The 15534-nt window shown below is 50.2% G+C and overlaps 1 protein-coding gene across 1 annotated transcript in view; it reads right to left on the bottom strand.

Annotated features, from left to right (window-relative positions):
- DNM2 (dynamin 2) overlaps positions 1-15534 on the bottom strand; it is an 82494-nt gene that overhangs the window by 15697 nt on the left and 51263 nt on the right. The window contains exons 7-13 of the mRNA XM_023523399.1: positions 11254-11400; positions 9927-9994; positions 9158-9296; positions 6755-6841; positions 4674-4744; positions 1439-1490; positions 489-500 (exon numbers count right to left, since the gene is read on the bottom strand). Of these exons, the coding sequence (XP_023379167.1) occupies positions 489-500; positions 1439-1490; positions 4674-4744; positions 6755-6841; positions 9158-9296; positions 9927-9994; positions 11254-11400 (576 nt within the window). The remainder of the gene's footprint in view (positions 1-488; positions 501-1438; positions 1491-4673; positions 4745-6754; positions 6842-9157; positions 9297-9926; positions 9995-11253; positions 11401-15534) is intronic.

The raw sequence follows: 15534 nt of genomic DNA, 5'->3' as shown, positions 1-15534 counted from the left end.
GTCTGCCGTGGGCAAGTGACAGGGGAGAGGCACAAGAGAAAGAGTGCTGGATCAATTAGTAATGTCTGCCATGAGCAGAGGAAGGGGCAATTTCTTCATGGTGATGTCTGCACTGGAGATGGAGTGGTGGAAACTTCCAGAAGGGCTTGAGCAAATCCTCCCTGGCCAGGGATGTGAGGGGAAGGAGGTGTGGGATGTTAGCCGAGTATTTGCCATCCCTGACCTACAGGAAACCAGGTCAACATGTCAGGAATGGGCCGGACGGGTGAGCCTTCAACCAGGGCAGCAATCAGGTTAGTTAGTGTCTGTGTGAGTCGGCTTATGCCCGGGGCCACACGACCTCAGGCACTGGCCGTGGCAGGGGGTTTTTAGGTTAGTTTGACTTTTAGTTGTTTTGTTACTTGAGGGGTAAGGGAGTGTTAAGGGTGGTGGGGTCGCCACCACTACTAGGTTCTCTAATATCGCTGCCACGCCAAGTGGGTACTTACCAAGATCTCTCCCTTTGAAAATACAAAGTTAGGGTTGTGGGTAAATCGAAGAAGAGCAGGTGCAGAAAAAGAGACATAAGGGACATGAGGGGACAGAGAAAAAGCAGGGAAAGCACAAAAATGGGAGGAAAGAAGAGCAGAGGGGAAAAAAACAGCAAAAGAAAAAAAATTACATGCTATTAATTATATTCATGGTGTTAATATTTAATTCATTATCATTTCCCAAAACAAAAAAGCAACATACATATTACCTATGGCAAGCGCAAAAAAATAAAATAAAAAAAAGATCATGCAGTGGTTACACCCTTCTTTTCCAGAGGGTTCTATAATCGTGCAAGATAAAAAGCAGAGCCCCCACCCCAGCCCGATGTGGAGAAGTACGGGACACTGGCATAAATTTTTGCAAAGATGATGGTTTTCTTAAAAAAAAAAAAAAAAAAAAAGTACCTAATACTGGCAAACATAAAGCTGTTCCTATTTCACAGGCCTCTGGCTGGGCACAACATCAAGGCAGAAAACCCTGTGTGTAGCTTAGGGTTTCTCTAGGTGTGGGGTCAAAGCACCCCCAGCCTCCCCAAACTGCTTGTCACAGTGCAACCTCCCACAGGCTCCAAATTCTAGGCGCAGTGGGCAAGGATGCTAAGATCAACCAGTGATGTCTGCCACAGGCAAAGGACAAGGAACTTTTGGGGCTGGGAATCCAATGTGGCTGCAGACACCATGGTTATTGGGCTGCCTAGAGGGTCAAGTTCATGGCCTTGGATGTTCGGACAGGGCCTTCCAGATGCACAAAATCAGCCCCTTTGGCCCTGTCAGAGTTTTGGCTCTCAGAATCTGGTGGGGCATGCCATATGCCAGGCACCATTGCCAGGCTTAGTGGTCCCTTAGTGCCCTCCTACCCCCGCCCCCGCCCCCAAAGGTAGAGCTGCAGGCCCTGGAGGGGTGGCTACCTGGTTGGGAATGGCTCTCTTCTTGTTCAGCTGTGAGCTCCTCTGCTGGGCACTGAAACCAAAGCACAAAGAAGCTCATGCAGGTGAGATGCCACGAGGGGCAAGGAGCAAGAGGCCCTCACGGCCCAGATGGGGTTCTCCCCTATGTGAAGGGCCAGTGACCAGTTAAGAACAGTCAGAGACAAGCCCCCCTGCACACAAAGAGCTGCCCAAGGGGAAGAGCTTGGGCTCATGGAATGAGAAAACGTATGGAGTTAAACAGAGGCTTCTAGGCCCTAATCTTGGCCACTCCAAAATTTAGCCTCCAAGAGTGGGCAAGGGGAGCTGGAGTCCCAGGTGTCTGGAAGGTACCCATAGCAGCTTCAGAGTAACCTGAGCACCAGACTGTTTAGGGGTCAAAAATCTGAGGCTTCCGCTTGTTCTCAATTCCTACCCCTGACCCCTGCACCAAGTTTTAAGTGGCTCTAACCATGGGGTTGTCAGACCCGGGCGATCAGACTGGGACGGCTACTTGCCAATAAAACACCACTCATCTTGGATGGCTCCTGACCCAAACCAGAGGACAGTCAAGGTTAACAGGGTATGTTTCTGCAAGGTCCCTTATTTGTCTATAGCCCCAGATCTCTTTTCTTCTTCTTCTATCCTGTCTCCTGGCTGGTTTGTGCCAGGAAATGATGAGTGCAGAGAAGCCACATATCTCATATGTGGACACCTACTTAGCTCCTTTGTTCATCCCAATATATTTCCTCCCGGAACAATCATATTGCTATCTGCAAACAACTGCTGTCTCCTGTTACTCAGGCGTCATATTTTCTTATTGTATTGCTTTAGCTGGAACTTTCCCAACAATATGAAAAGGCAAATCATCTTGTTTCATTCCTTTACTGACTGCCTCTGGGGTTTTACCTTAAAGTTCAAGTTGGCTGTTGAATAGTGTGTGCACCCAAGAGCGTGAAGGATATAGCCTCTGTTCCTTGATCAGTAAAGTTGAAACATTAAGAACGGAGGCAGAATTTTATCCAACGATTTCTCTAACAATGAGTTTATTTGATAAGTTTATTACAGGGCTTTTTTCTCTGGGCCCTGTTTTTAGTGTTTAGAGGGCAGTGGGAAAGCAGCCCAGAACATCTAAGCAAAGGAAGAAATTTGATCAATAGTACCTAAAGGAGATAGGACCAAGCTAAGCCACACATGGTGATTGATGGCTGAGTGCTAGAGAGGTCCCAGATGTGCTATATCCTAAGGGCCTTTCAGCCACCGCCCCCCTCCCTGCGGTCCACTTGTTTGCACCTAATCAGAGATTTCCCATTGCCTTGGGGGTGGGAGGAGTCCGAAGTCCTCCCCTAGGTCTGCAAGGCCCTCCTGGTGATGGGGCCTGACCACTCACCTCCCCCTCGTGTGGTCTATGTTCCCATTCCTCAGCCTTCCTTCCTGTCTATAACGCTTTCTGCGGTCCCTACCTGTCATCTGGCTGTCACGACATCCTTGGGAAGGTCTCTCCAGGACTCGTCTCTCACTCCCCTTTCCCAAAACCCCTGTGTACCCTCTTTTCCAACTCTCACCTTCCTGTGACAATTTGTTCAATGACAATGTGTCCCCAATGTGTAGGCTCTGAAGGGGCAGGACCCAAGTCTGGCTTGTTCACTGTCCTAGTCCAAAGGCTCTAAGACAGCACTCCATGGCTGTTTGTGTGGCCATGGATATCCTACTCAGGCCTGGGGCCCTGACTTATACCTGGGCTGGGCGGAGCCTGGCACCCTGGGCCCCGCCCCCAGCCATTCACACACCAGGAAAAAGGCACACAGCAGGCAATACCCACCAGGTCACCAGCTGCTCAGTATAGTAACAGCTGGGGGAGGTGGGAAGGCCCAGGAATCCAGAGGAAAGAGTGGAGTGGTCAAAGGAAAAACAGGAGAAATTGTGAGAAGGAACTGTGGATGAAGTGTGAAAAGCAGAGACATCAAGGTGAGGAAAACAGTAGCAAACTGAAGAGGGAGGACCAGCCTTTTCAGCCCACACACACCTGGAGCTGGAGGACAGGAGCAGGAGGGGCTGCTCCCCAGGCTCTGAGAACCCCGCCTGAGGGACGGCCCATGGCCAGGGTCCCCCCCAGTCTCCCCCCAGCAGGGACAGCCCAGCTGGGCCTAAAGCTTCTGACCATGCCCTCACTCATTCATTCATTCATTCATTCATTCCACTCACCTACCCTGTACCCAGCACAGAACAGCTGGCTTAATAAATGGTGTTGAGTGTACTGATAAATGTTCTATCTGGGTTAACTACTTAGCCCAACGGAGAGACCCCTGACAGAAAGACCCTCTTGCCCCAGCCTGCTAGCCCAACTGGGCTCTAGCAGACCCCTCCTCAAAGAAGCCTCCTCGCACCACCAAGGCCATGCCAGAAGGCCATGCCTCTGGACTCCCACAGGCCCTACACAGCCCCGCCCTGGCACTGACCAGACTGCATCCTAAATGCCCAGGTATATGTATGTCCCCAGCACGGGACCTTCATTCAAGGGTGGGGATTTGGGTCTGTGCTTGCTTACTGCTATCACAGGGTCTGGCACACAGAAGGCACATCTAAATGACATAAGGAAGTTGGCTACCAATGGTCTGGTATTCTATTGGGCTCAGGCAAGAAAATCTTTGTGAGCCACCAGAATAATCCATGTGGCACCCAAGCTTGCTGAGGGGGGCCCAGAGGCTGACGGAATCGGTGGGTGATGCCTGAGACCACTGGCAGTTATGTCTACATCCTGCTGAAATCAGAGCTCCCTGCTTTGGCCCCGTATCCAGGTTCCATGGAAGGTTCTGATTTCAAATCTACAGTGTATAGATGGAAACCATGGAGATCCTGGGCAGCCCTGACCCTGAGACGCTCCGTGGAAGGGCCAAGTATGTATGGGGAGTCTGGGAAAGCTGCACTGGAGTCTGAAAGGTTCTGAGAAGTCCTGCAGGAAAGGAAGCACTGGGTGCTGGCTAGCTTTGCTTTGTCCTAATGAGTAACTCCAGGACTGCATTTTCTTCCTTAAACTAACCACTGGGTGCCCCATAGGAGGTGCACTGGGGACAATGGGGATGGGGCCGCTACGAACCCAGACAAGCTTCCAGGTGCTCTCACCCTAGGATCCCTGACAGAGAGACTCTCGTGCCCCGGCCCACTGAGGGGAATCCCAACTTGACTGAGAAAGAACACCGCTGCCACCCCGCCAGCCGCTATCCTGGAGAGTACATACTTGGCAAATCCAATGAAGTCCTCATGGTTCGTGTTGATGTAGGATTGCTCGATGTCGATGAGAAGAAGAATCTGGAGGAAAGTGGGGTCACTGTGAGTACAGACGGTCCCCGACTTATAAAGGTTCAATTTATGACTTTTCAACTTTACAATAGAGTGAAAGCAATACACATTTGGTAGAAACTGTACTTCGAATTTTGAATTTTGATCTTTTCTAGTGATATGTGGTATGATACTCTCTCGTGATGCTGGGCAGCAGCAGCCAGCTACAGCTCCCAGTGAGCCACGTGAACAGGAGGGTCAACAACCGATACTCTGCAGTGTGTATTCTTTGTGTTAAATGATTCTGCCCAATTGTAGGCTAATGTCAGTGTTTTGAGCACGTTTACAGTAGGCTAGACTAAGCTATGATGTTCAGCAGGTGAGGTGTATTAAATGCATTTTCAACTTACGATATTTTCAACTTGCGATACGTTTACTGGGACATAACCCTTTCTAAGTTGAGGAACACTAGTATACTGCTGAATGTGGCAGGGAGGGGCAGTGGCCAGAGCAATTATCACACTAGCCATCAGGGGCGCCAGAAGCATGCTGCTTCCCAGGCAGAAAGACGGGGGCCACACACAGATTCCCCCACTCCTAATACAGTCCCCAGGGTACATCTGCAGGGGGAAGGGGACCCAGGTGCTTTCAGGTGTCAAGGCCTCACAATTAAGGAAGATTAGGCCAACAGAGCAGAGTGAGACAGCCCAGCGTGGTGTCACCGGCATAGCCTCTGGGACTGACTGTAGACTCAGTTTGGCCACTGCCTGGCTGTGTAGAGGTGGGGACAAGAGGCCCACTGCAAAGGGTTAAAAAAGTCACAGGATGTAGTCTTTAGCTAGCAGGTAGCATTTTATAAGTGTCACATTTAAACAGCAAATACAATGTGGCCAGGTAAGAATATTAAAATGAAACACACACACATATACGTAGGCACAGGAGTCAGCCAGGATGTCATCTCGGATAAGGGACAGGCCCTTAAAACAGTACCCTGTCACCTCATTGTATCTCTGAATGCTTACTAGGTTAGACCCTGTGGAATTGCTGGAAAATACTGGGGTGCTCCATCCAGGGAATCCACTGTTGCTGGTCTTATAAAGCCTGAATCCTGTCACCCTAGAGCCCGTGGTTCGAGCCTGGCAGTGTTGACAGTGGGGAAATCAGGCATTACGGTGTGTGTGGAGGAGACAGCAGCATCCTTGCCAAAAAATGACAACAATGAACTGGACTCTCTCAAGCTTCTGACAGAGCTTCCAGGCCACAGACGCTGCGAGGCAGCAGGGCACAGGTTGGCTGGAGAAATCCTCCGAAGGGCAAATGAGCCAGTTCCTTGTCCATCAATGTCAAGGGGGTAGGAACCATTCTAAACAAGATGATATCACAACAACATACAGCACATCAGCTTGTTTCAGTTCTGGTTTGAACAAACAGCTGCCGAGAGACCACGGCAGACAACTAGCGGAGAGTGACTCAGACCAGGTGTTGGGTCATGCCCAGGTCCTGAGTGCATTCAGCAGGAGATGTATGAGACTCACACCATTGCTACTTGGAGGAGTCACACTCTCTACCTTTGTGTGTGCTTAGATGGTCTTCACAAGAAAATTAAAACCAAAAAAGCACCCTAATGTCCTCTGGCAGGCAGGCAAATAGATAAACGGGCTGTGGGCCACATATTCAACCATTAAAAGCAACAAACTTCAGATACACCACAAACAACAGGGATGAATCCTGAATACATCATGCTGAGAGAAAGAAGTCAGAATCAAAAAGCTACGTACCGTAGGAGATCATTCATAGAACATTCTGGAAAAGGCAAAATGATAGGGACAAGGAGCAGCCAAGTGGTTGCCAGGGCCTGGAGGTCAGGGAGGGATTGACGAAAAGAGGCAAAGGATGGGAATTTTGGGGGGGTGACAGAACCATTCTATATCTTGATTGACGTGGGGGTTACTGTATACATTTGTCAAAACTCAAAAGACTATACACTCAAGATTTATTGTAAGTAAATTATACCTGAAAATTAAAACGAAAAGTCAATACCTGGTCCTTGGTTCTCCCCTCCCGTTCCCGGATGTAAGTGGTGACGATTCGCTCTGTCTCCTCTCTCAACCGGGGGTAGGAGCTAAGCTAGGGGGGAAGCAGAGTGGCAGCGTTGGCTGGGTCCTCACGGCCTGGGAAGCAACGTGAACCACACCGAAAACACGAGGGAAGGTGGTGACGTGGGGTGGGCCCACCGAGTCCCCACCTCACTCCTGTCTCATAGCTGCTCCAGCTGGGAGACAAGGGGACAGTGGGGGGACAGTGGGCCAGAGAGAGTGACAGGGTGCCCACACACAAGCAGAGATGCTTTTTGAGAGTGTGATTTGGAGGTGGAAAGTGGCAGAGAAAGAGAGCGACAGCCATCCCCCTCCCGCCCAGCGCTGGGCGAGAGCAGGGACACCGAGTGCAATTAAAGGTGCCAGGTCACCGGGGCGAGTGCCCTCGCCCTGCGCATGAGCACACAGCGCTTGCTGTAGGACAGTGGGCCGGCATCTGGGCTATCTACCTCGGCGGGACCCCGTGCAGAAAACCATTCTCTACCATCTCATCTTCGGAACCACTCCTCTAACACCCCCAGAGCCTCAGCCTTTGCAGCGGTAACCAAACACACACATGGGGAGCCCACCCTCCACGGTTTGTGCAAAGTCCATAAGTTGGGGAAAATTGAGCGGACAGTCAAAATCACTCATGGAAAACCTAGTAAATGTCCCATGACATAAGAACATGCAGTCCTGCAGTGTTTCACCGTTCTGGTGATAGTTCGGGAACCCCTTCTCTGAGGGTCCCAGGGATGGGCACGGACTCTCATCCCCGCTGCTTAGTAAACGCATTTGGCAACATCAAAGACCTCCCAGCACCTTCAGTAGCCCAAGCTGCAAAGGTGGAACACATGTGCAATGCAACGTCCCCCATTTTATCTGCCGATGCAAAGCTGAGACATCGCTAGGTGACAACTGGCCCTAGGTGGGGGGTTCCTGCCGAGGTGGACTCTCCCAGATACGTGGTTAAGACTAACAACAGAGGGAGAAGATGGGGGACAAATGTGTAGGTGATAACAACAAAACCTTCTGTTACCTTCTCAGCACACTTTTTAATGACTGTGGCCAGTTCTGAGACCACGAGATCAACACACTTCAAACTCGGCTCTTTGAGTTTTACAATCTGTTTTTTCACAATGGCTTCAAAGGCCATGTCGGGGGTGAAGAGCCCCGTCCTGGGTCATGCAGAGGGTGGGACCAAGTAGAAAGACACCCAGGGATAGTGCAGGCCACACACCCGGGACGGGAGACAGAGAGAGAGAGAAACGAGAGTCAGCTGGTTAGTGACATGCATGGAGGAGCCTGTGCCTGCATTTGCCCCAGAAGCTGCTTCAGATCAAAGAGGCGTCCTGGGTCTGAGGGCTGGGCTTGGTCTGGGGTGTAATTATTGAAGTGCTTTGTCAGTGTCATCGCATAGATGGATAAGGGTGTATGAATGCCTTAAATTTCCATATCTGTGACAACAGCCTCCAGGCTGATAATCTCCAACCCATCTAGGTTTCTTTCCCCTCCCTTTTCTAATCGAAGAAGCTTAAGAAGCAAATGTGGGCTTTTCTAGACTGAGAACAGAGGCTCAAGCAGAAATCCCCTGCCTGGGAAGGCCAACCCAGAGCTCTACGGCCATCGTGGACGTGCAAGCACAAACCACCCACCGGGAAGCGCTTCAGCTGCCTAGCCAGAGTGTGCTGCCCTGGGAACCAGGCCCTTGGGGAGCCCAGCGCATCCTGCCAGGTGGAGGCAGTGGCCCGTGAACACAGGCACACGGGCACTTGTGACCTAGTAGATCTAAGGATGGGCTGCCTGGGGGTGGGGGACAGCCTTGCTCCTAAGGGGAGCAAGTGAACTGGCGGGGGCGGTTAGGAGCCAAGCCAGCTCTGGGACCTGAGCACTCATAATGCTATTGGTTCAGACCTTTCTTGGCACCTTGGGGACAGAGAAGTGGCTAGTTCAAGGGAAGCCTGAGGGAACCAGGAATTTGTCAAGAAGGGGTGACCACCAGAAAGGTTCAGGGAGCTTGGCCTCCAGCAGCTGACGCGGGGTCCCTCTCTGCTTCCCAGAAGGCAGCAAAGCAACAGCCCAACGACACCCCCAATTCCATCAGACACATGCTAGGCTTGGTATCAGGATCCCAGGGAGCCCTGCCCACCGGTCTGGCCAGTTCTGGAGGCCTGGCACCCCCCGGTTGCACCCAGGCTGACACGCCCCCACCCCAGCCTTTGGGAAAAGGCCACGTTCTCAGACACCGAGGCAATCTGGGGGGAAAGGCACCATGGGGCACAGGCTGAAGCAGTGCTGGGAGCCTGATACCAAAGCCCTGAACCCCAGTTTCCACGCGGCCAGGAGTCCCCTGCCAAGGGGCCGATACCTTACTGGTACACTGCCTAACTGTATTGATTAGCTCCTGGATAACCAGGTCGACACATTTCAGACAGGGCTCTTTCAGCTTGACGACCTGCTTTTTCACAATGGCCTCGAATGCCAGGTCCGGGGTGAAGAGCCCGGTCCTAAAACCATCCGAACCCGGGGGCAGGGGAGATAAGTCAGAGAGAAACAAAGCACGGTCAGCAATTTCACAGCCACGGGCCGGGTTCCCAAGAAAGAACCAAGGTCACGGCAAGTCTGCGGTCACGATGCCTGCGTCCACTACCCAAAAACCCCAAGGGTACCCTGAAGGCCCGTAGCAATTTGAGACTGGACAACTGGAGTGACTTCTTTTGTTGGAATATTGAGGGGAACGAGGAGGCTCACAGGGGACCCGTGGTGGGGACGAATGTTGGGCTCCTATAATCATAACTCATATCTATTTCCCCAACCCACCGCCCAGGGGAAATATGCAATGAGCTTCTTGGCTGACTGCGATAGTTAGGGCTCATGCCAACCAACTGGGCAGTTTAACCAGTGTTTAATCCAGGGGCAGCAGATAGCCCTGTGGTCCACGACAGATTCACACAGGATTGAGCACATCCACCTTTGTGGGCTCTTGGAGACTCAAAAGGAGAGACTTATACCTACTAAGAACTACCCTGTCAAGGCTTCACAATTGGGGCACCCAGAGGTTTAGGGGGGGCCAACTGGCTGGAGGGTGGCACCGCAAGGGTGAAGGGAACAATGGCGACTCTCCCCGCGGAACTTGCCTGACTCCATGAATGTTCTTAATGGCGTAGCTGATCTCCCGTCTTAAGTCTTTCTCATCAAACTCCATCTGAGAACAGAGAAACAAATGCATGCAGGGAGGTACCTGGGGCACCCACACAACAGGTATATATTTGGGGAATGTTATCTCCTGTGTGCATTTGTATTCACATGGTGGAATGTTACATTGGTCAACATTTTAAAAAATACTAAAACTTAGTATCAGCAAGGATGCCGTGAAACTAACTCTTGCTCTCTTGGGGCAAACATAAATTCAAATAAACTTTCTTATGAGCTACTTGCAGTACAAATCAAGAATCTCCAAAAATATACCTAAACTATCACCTGGTAGTTTTAAATGCTCTAGAAATTTATCTTGAGCAATTAATAAAGAACTAGCTACATTTGCAGAACTATTCATAACTGCTAGAAAATGTGAAAACGACCTAAATGTCTGACAATGGGAGATTGGTTAAATGCATGACACGGACAACTACAAAATTAAATATTGTTTTGTCACTGACAATGCATGAAATGCTTACGACTAGTTTCGAAAGACGGCCACTACATGAAAAAAAGCGGGGTACAAAGACACATAATTTTTAAAAACAATATATATGTGCAAACGAGTATAGGTGAATATATGTGCCGTGTTCGTGTATATACAGGGCTTATTCATTTGCACAGAAATGATTCTAAAAGGATACACATCCAGGTGTTAACAGGAGTTGTCTGTGGGTGTTGGCAGTTTTTCGGCTTTTAGGTTTTGATCTTTAATTGAAAAAAAAACAAAACTTTACTGGCTTTTATCAAAACAGTATATGGTCTCAGTAAAAAGAAAAACTTCAAGTAAATTTTGAAAAGAATCTCAAATCCCAGCACTGAGAACTGTAAGAATATCCTTACAGATCTATAGAAAGACACACATCTAGACCCACGTGCAATTTCATATGGAAGGAAATTATAAATGTAATCTTTGTGTTACGTTGCACATCCTGGCTCTATAACCTGTTTTTTTCCCTTTTCAACATGCTGGGGACGTTTTCCCATATGAAACAACCTCTATTTTCTACGTATTTTGCAAAGAACATATACTGGTTTTTGTTAGAGGAAAAAAAATGAAACTTTTTGTACCCTTCTTTCCAGTAAGCTGCCTGCTCAAGGAAGGAAGCTGGTGGGGACACTTCCCCCGGGCCGTGCTCTGCCCACAGCAGGCTCAGGCCTGGAGGCAGAGGCGTAAGACCTTGTGCCCTGGGAATAGGCCTGGCTCAAGGCTGAGCAACCGGGTGCCTGAGCAGAGACAGGAGGGCTCAGCTCGGAGCACACTACCTTCACCAGCTCAAAGGGAAACCGTTCGTGGAAGATGCGATTGATTCGGGCGCCCCCGGAGAGCTCCAGCGTGTCCACTTGGTCTCCAGAGCCCTCGATCCTCTTTTCAAAGTCCACCCCAAACTGCTGGACCATCCTATTAGGAAAAAGAAAACCCGAACGTCAAAGCAGAGGTTTCAACACAGCTTCGGTGTTGTCCCTAGTCAAGCCACAGCCAATTTTCCTCTTTTCATTTTTCAGTCGCAAAATGTATGTGTAGGTAAAAATAAACAAAATTCAGGAGCTGCAAGTGGTAAGCATTCGCTAGGTAGCAGGCCTGCTACAATTATTCATTCACAATGGAAAGGGGTGCAGTTATTACTCCTACTTTGCATATGACAAGGGTGAGGTACAGAGGTCATGGCTTAGCAACCTCACCTCTGCCCTGAGGCCTGGCCTGATCCAACAGGACCATAGCGTGAAAAGGTAGTCCCCTCTACACAGTTCTGGTGGCTTCTGCCAGTTCCAACACCTCCCAGCCTGGGTGGGTGGGCACTCTGCCAGGTGGCTTTGCCCCTCTGAGCTTTAGTTTCTTCACCTACAAAGTAGGTTGATTTAACAGCCCCTCCACACGGGGTTATTGTGAGGATTCAAGGACTTTCCAGATTTCATCAACTCTGAGAAGTCATCGATCCCAAAAGGCACCATTGGTCTACGCACCCACACAAAAAAAAATCCTGTTGATTAATGGTAATTGACCTAAAACTTCTGAATTCAGAGAAGTCAGAATTTTTTTTAAAGTGCTCACATAACTGACAAAATGTGATAGTACCACCTGTGTCCCTCAGAACCCAGCCTTTGAATGGCATCTCAAGGTGTTGATTAGTGCCGTGACAATGTGAGCAGTAGAGAAGAACTAAGATATTTATTAGTGTCTTGGTTTTCCTTAGCATCTCTAATCACTACCCCCTTGCACTGTCTGCCTTAATCATTTCCTCATTTCCGTCCCCCAAGTTCTGGATGTACTGAAGTGCAGGCATACCTTGGAGATATGACAGCTTCAGTGCCAAATCACCCCAATAAAGCAAATATCACAATAAAGCAAGTCACACAAAATGAGGGGTTTCTCAGTGCACGTAAAAGTTATCTTCACACTACACTGCAGTCTATTAAGTGTCCGATAGCATTATGTCTAAAAAAAAAAAAAAAAAAATATCAATGTGCCTTATTTTATTGCTAAAAAATGCTAACCATCATCTGAGCCTGTTGGAAAAATGGCGCTGAGAGACTTGCATGAAGCAGGGTTGCCACAAACCTCAATTGGTAAAAAACACAGGACTTGAAAAACTCAGTAAAACAAGGTGTGCCTGTATTGTGTTGGGGTTTCTCCAGCAGAGAAGCCAGCTCTTGAGGAGCAAATGCAGATGTCAGCACAGCTGGGCGGCCGGGCCCCGTCCATGAGCACCAGTCTCCCAGAGCCCCGTTATCAACTGTCACAGGTTGAACTGTGTCTCCCAAATTCATGTTGATGTCCTAAGCTCCAATATCTTTGAATGCGACCCTATTTAGAAACAGAGCCACTGCAGTTGTAATTAGTTAAGATCAGGTCACGCTGGGGTAGGGTGGGCCCCTAGGCCCACATGACTGGTGTCCTTAGAAAAAAGGGAAATTTGAATGCACACAGGGAAAAGCCATGTGAAGTTGAAGGCAGAGACTGGGAATACCAAAGCCTGCCGGCAAACCACCAGAAGCCCCCAGAAGGAACCAACCACGCTGACACCTTGATCCCGGACTTTTGGCGTCCAGAACTGCAAGACAACAAAGTTCTATTGTTTAAACCTCCCAGTTCGTGGTACTTTGCCATAGAAAACAAATACGGCAGCATCCAGGGCAGGTAAGATGTCTATGATGACCAGCGGTCACCAGAGACAAGTGCTTGTGAGTGTACAACACAATCACTCGTCTAGGGAACGGGCATTCCTGTTTCTAGTTCTAGAAGGGGAGAGATCCAGGTGCAAAACAAAGAAGCTGAGGGAGGAGAGTCTGAAGGATGCTCCCATTCCCTCTGCCTGGGGAAAGAACCTGCCAGAGGCTTTCAAATGATATGTATTCTAGTCACAGGATGGAGCTGGGAGGTAAAGAAGGCAGAGTACAATGTTGTTCCCTGACATGGAGTGATGACCAACCTACCATAATGGTGGTGATAAAAGTAAAAATGGTTAGCTTTTCTGTCGTAGGCTTCCTGTGAGCCACGTACCGCACAACCTGTACATGACCTGCGGACCTGCAGGCATGGGCACCAAGAACACTTCTGTGCAGACAGTATAAGTGATAGCGATTTGAATTTAAGTGCCCCTCAAACCAGAGACCCCCCCCTCCTTCAGGAGTCTGCCCTGCAGGAATCCTCCCATGGGTGCTCAAGGATGAATTTGAGAAGCATATGTGGAAGCAAAAAATACCCATATGTCCCCTACAGGTGTCAGTCAGGTCACGGGAATAACCTGTGAGACAGGCCAGGTGGCCAAGAGAAAAGGAAGGCTCTCAATGATGCTTCTGTCATCTGCTCTTATTCTCTCGCAAGGCAACAACCTGAAGACGGGAACCAGGGTACAGAGGACGGAGGGAGAGTTTTCACGGTCAGTCCCTCTGCATCATTTTTATGATAAAGGCAAAAGGGGAAGTCGCGCAATAAGCCAGTCAAAGAAACAACCACTAGCGGGGAAGGAAGGAGCAGGGCTTCCGCTTGTCTGTGTGACCTGCGGCCCGGAGGAGGAGCTGGGATCTGCGGATAAGATGCTAAAGAAGGAAGGCCCAGCCCTCCTGGGGGGCTGCAGCTGACAGCAGTGCACCTCCACTGTGATGTCAAAACCACCTGCAGGGCACTGGTGAAAAATGACAGCGTGCTAAATCCTCGGGGGTGGGGACATCTGTAGAGGGCATCCCCTGGCCTAGTCCTGTCAAAAGTTTCTCAAGCAGCACTATGGTATTTTCACAAGTTCCCCCAATGACCACATAAGATGACAGCTGCCACTGTCCTCATTTTAGGGGCAAGGAAAGCATGGTCACCTGTCAGTGGTCGCCTAGCAGGCCGTGGCCTCTACGGCACACACAAGACCATATCTCCTCTTGAAGTCTGCAGAGGACCAGCATTTGCTCTGTAGAAAGCTTTGCAGAATGCAGTTGAAGTTGTCTGAGCATAAAAGGATTCTCGCCCCAAACCCACCACCATGTACCGCTGCATGGCTGAGAGGGTGGGGGAATGTCAGACCTATGATGGTCACAGGTGGCTGTGTCCCTCTGGTGTGCCTACGGGTCTTATGCATAGCACCATATGCCATATGAGCTGCCAGGGAGTTTCCAGAATCCACTCTAACAAAGCTGTTCCAGTGCTTAGGATCTCTGGCAGGGCAGAAACTGGGAGTGTGGGAGCAGGAGGGGCCCCAAGTGAGAACCTGGGATTGTGGGGCACACCGACTCCCCCACCTCACAGCTTCACAGCTTCAGTGAGTCCCCCACGACTCCGAGCTGGACTCAGAGTCAGGGTGAGGATTCGAGGAGACCAAGCAGAAGTAGCTGACACAGGATTCCGCTCCAGCCCTACCCCCATGTCTGTCCTCCCTGCAGCAGCCAGAGGGCGCCTGTGAGCACCTGAGTCAGGCCATGCCCATTCTCCGCTCAGAAACCTCTATGGTTCTCACCTCACTCAGAACAAAAGCCAAAGTCCTTCCCATTGCCCTGAACACTCTGCCCTCACCACCTCCCCTCCCCCATCCCCCCCCACCGGCCCTCGCCTCCTCCCACTCTCCCTCCTTCCCTCTGCTTCAGCCACATGGCCCTCCTCCATAGGCTGGGCATGGTCCTGCCTCTGGGCCTTTGCACTGGCCAGGCCCCATTCCCCAGGACTACGTGCTTCCCTCCCTCACCTCTTCAGGCCTTTGCCTGACTCCTGCCATCACCATCTCGGAGAGGCTTTCTTGACCACTCTATTTCAATGGTACCCCACACCCACCCTGGCACTCTCTAGGCCCTCCCCCACTTTAACATTTTATAATTTTGCATACTACACATTTTCTTATTTACTTATTTCCTGTCTCATCCTTCCTCTTCTCCCTTTTCTGAGGACATGGGGCAGGGATGGGCATCTGCCCAATCACCTTGGTGACCTCGGTGCTCGGGACAGGGCCTGGCACACAGGAGGCCTTTGGTAAATGAGCAGATGGATAAAAACAAGGAAGAATGAACTGATAGATAAGTGAAGATCGCTGCCCAGCCTAGACCTGGGACCCTGCGGCTGGGAGGAGG

The sequence above is a fragment of the Pteropus vampyrus genome, unplaced genomic scaffold (genome assembly GCF_000151845.1).
Source record: "Pteropus vampyrus isolate Shadow unplaced genomic scaffold, Pvam_2.0 Scaffold391, whole genome shotgun sequence".
Lineage (NCBI taxonomy): Eukaryota > Metazoa > Chordata > Mammalia > Chiroptera > Pteropodidae > Pteropus > Pteropus vampyrus.
This window is presented reverse-complemented; position numbering and strand designations above follow the sequence as displayed.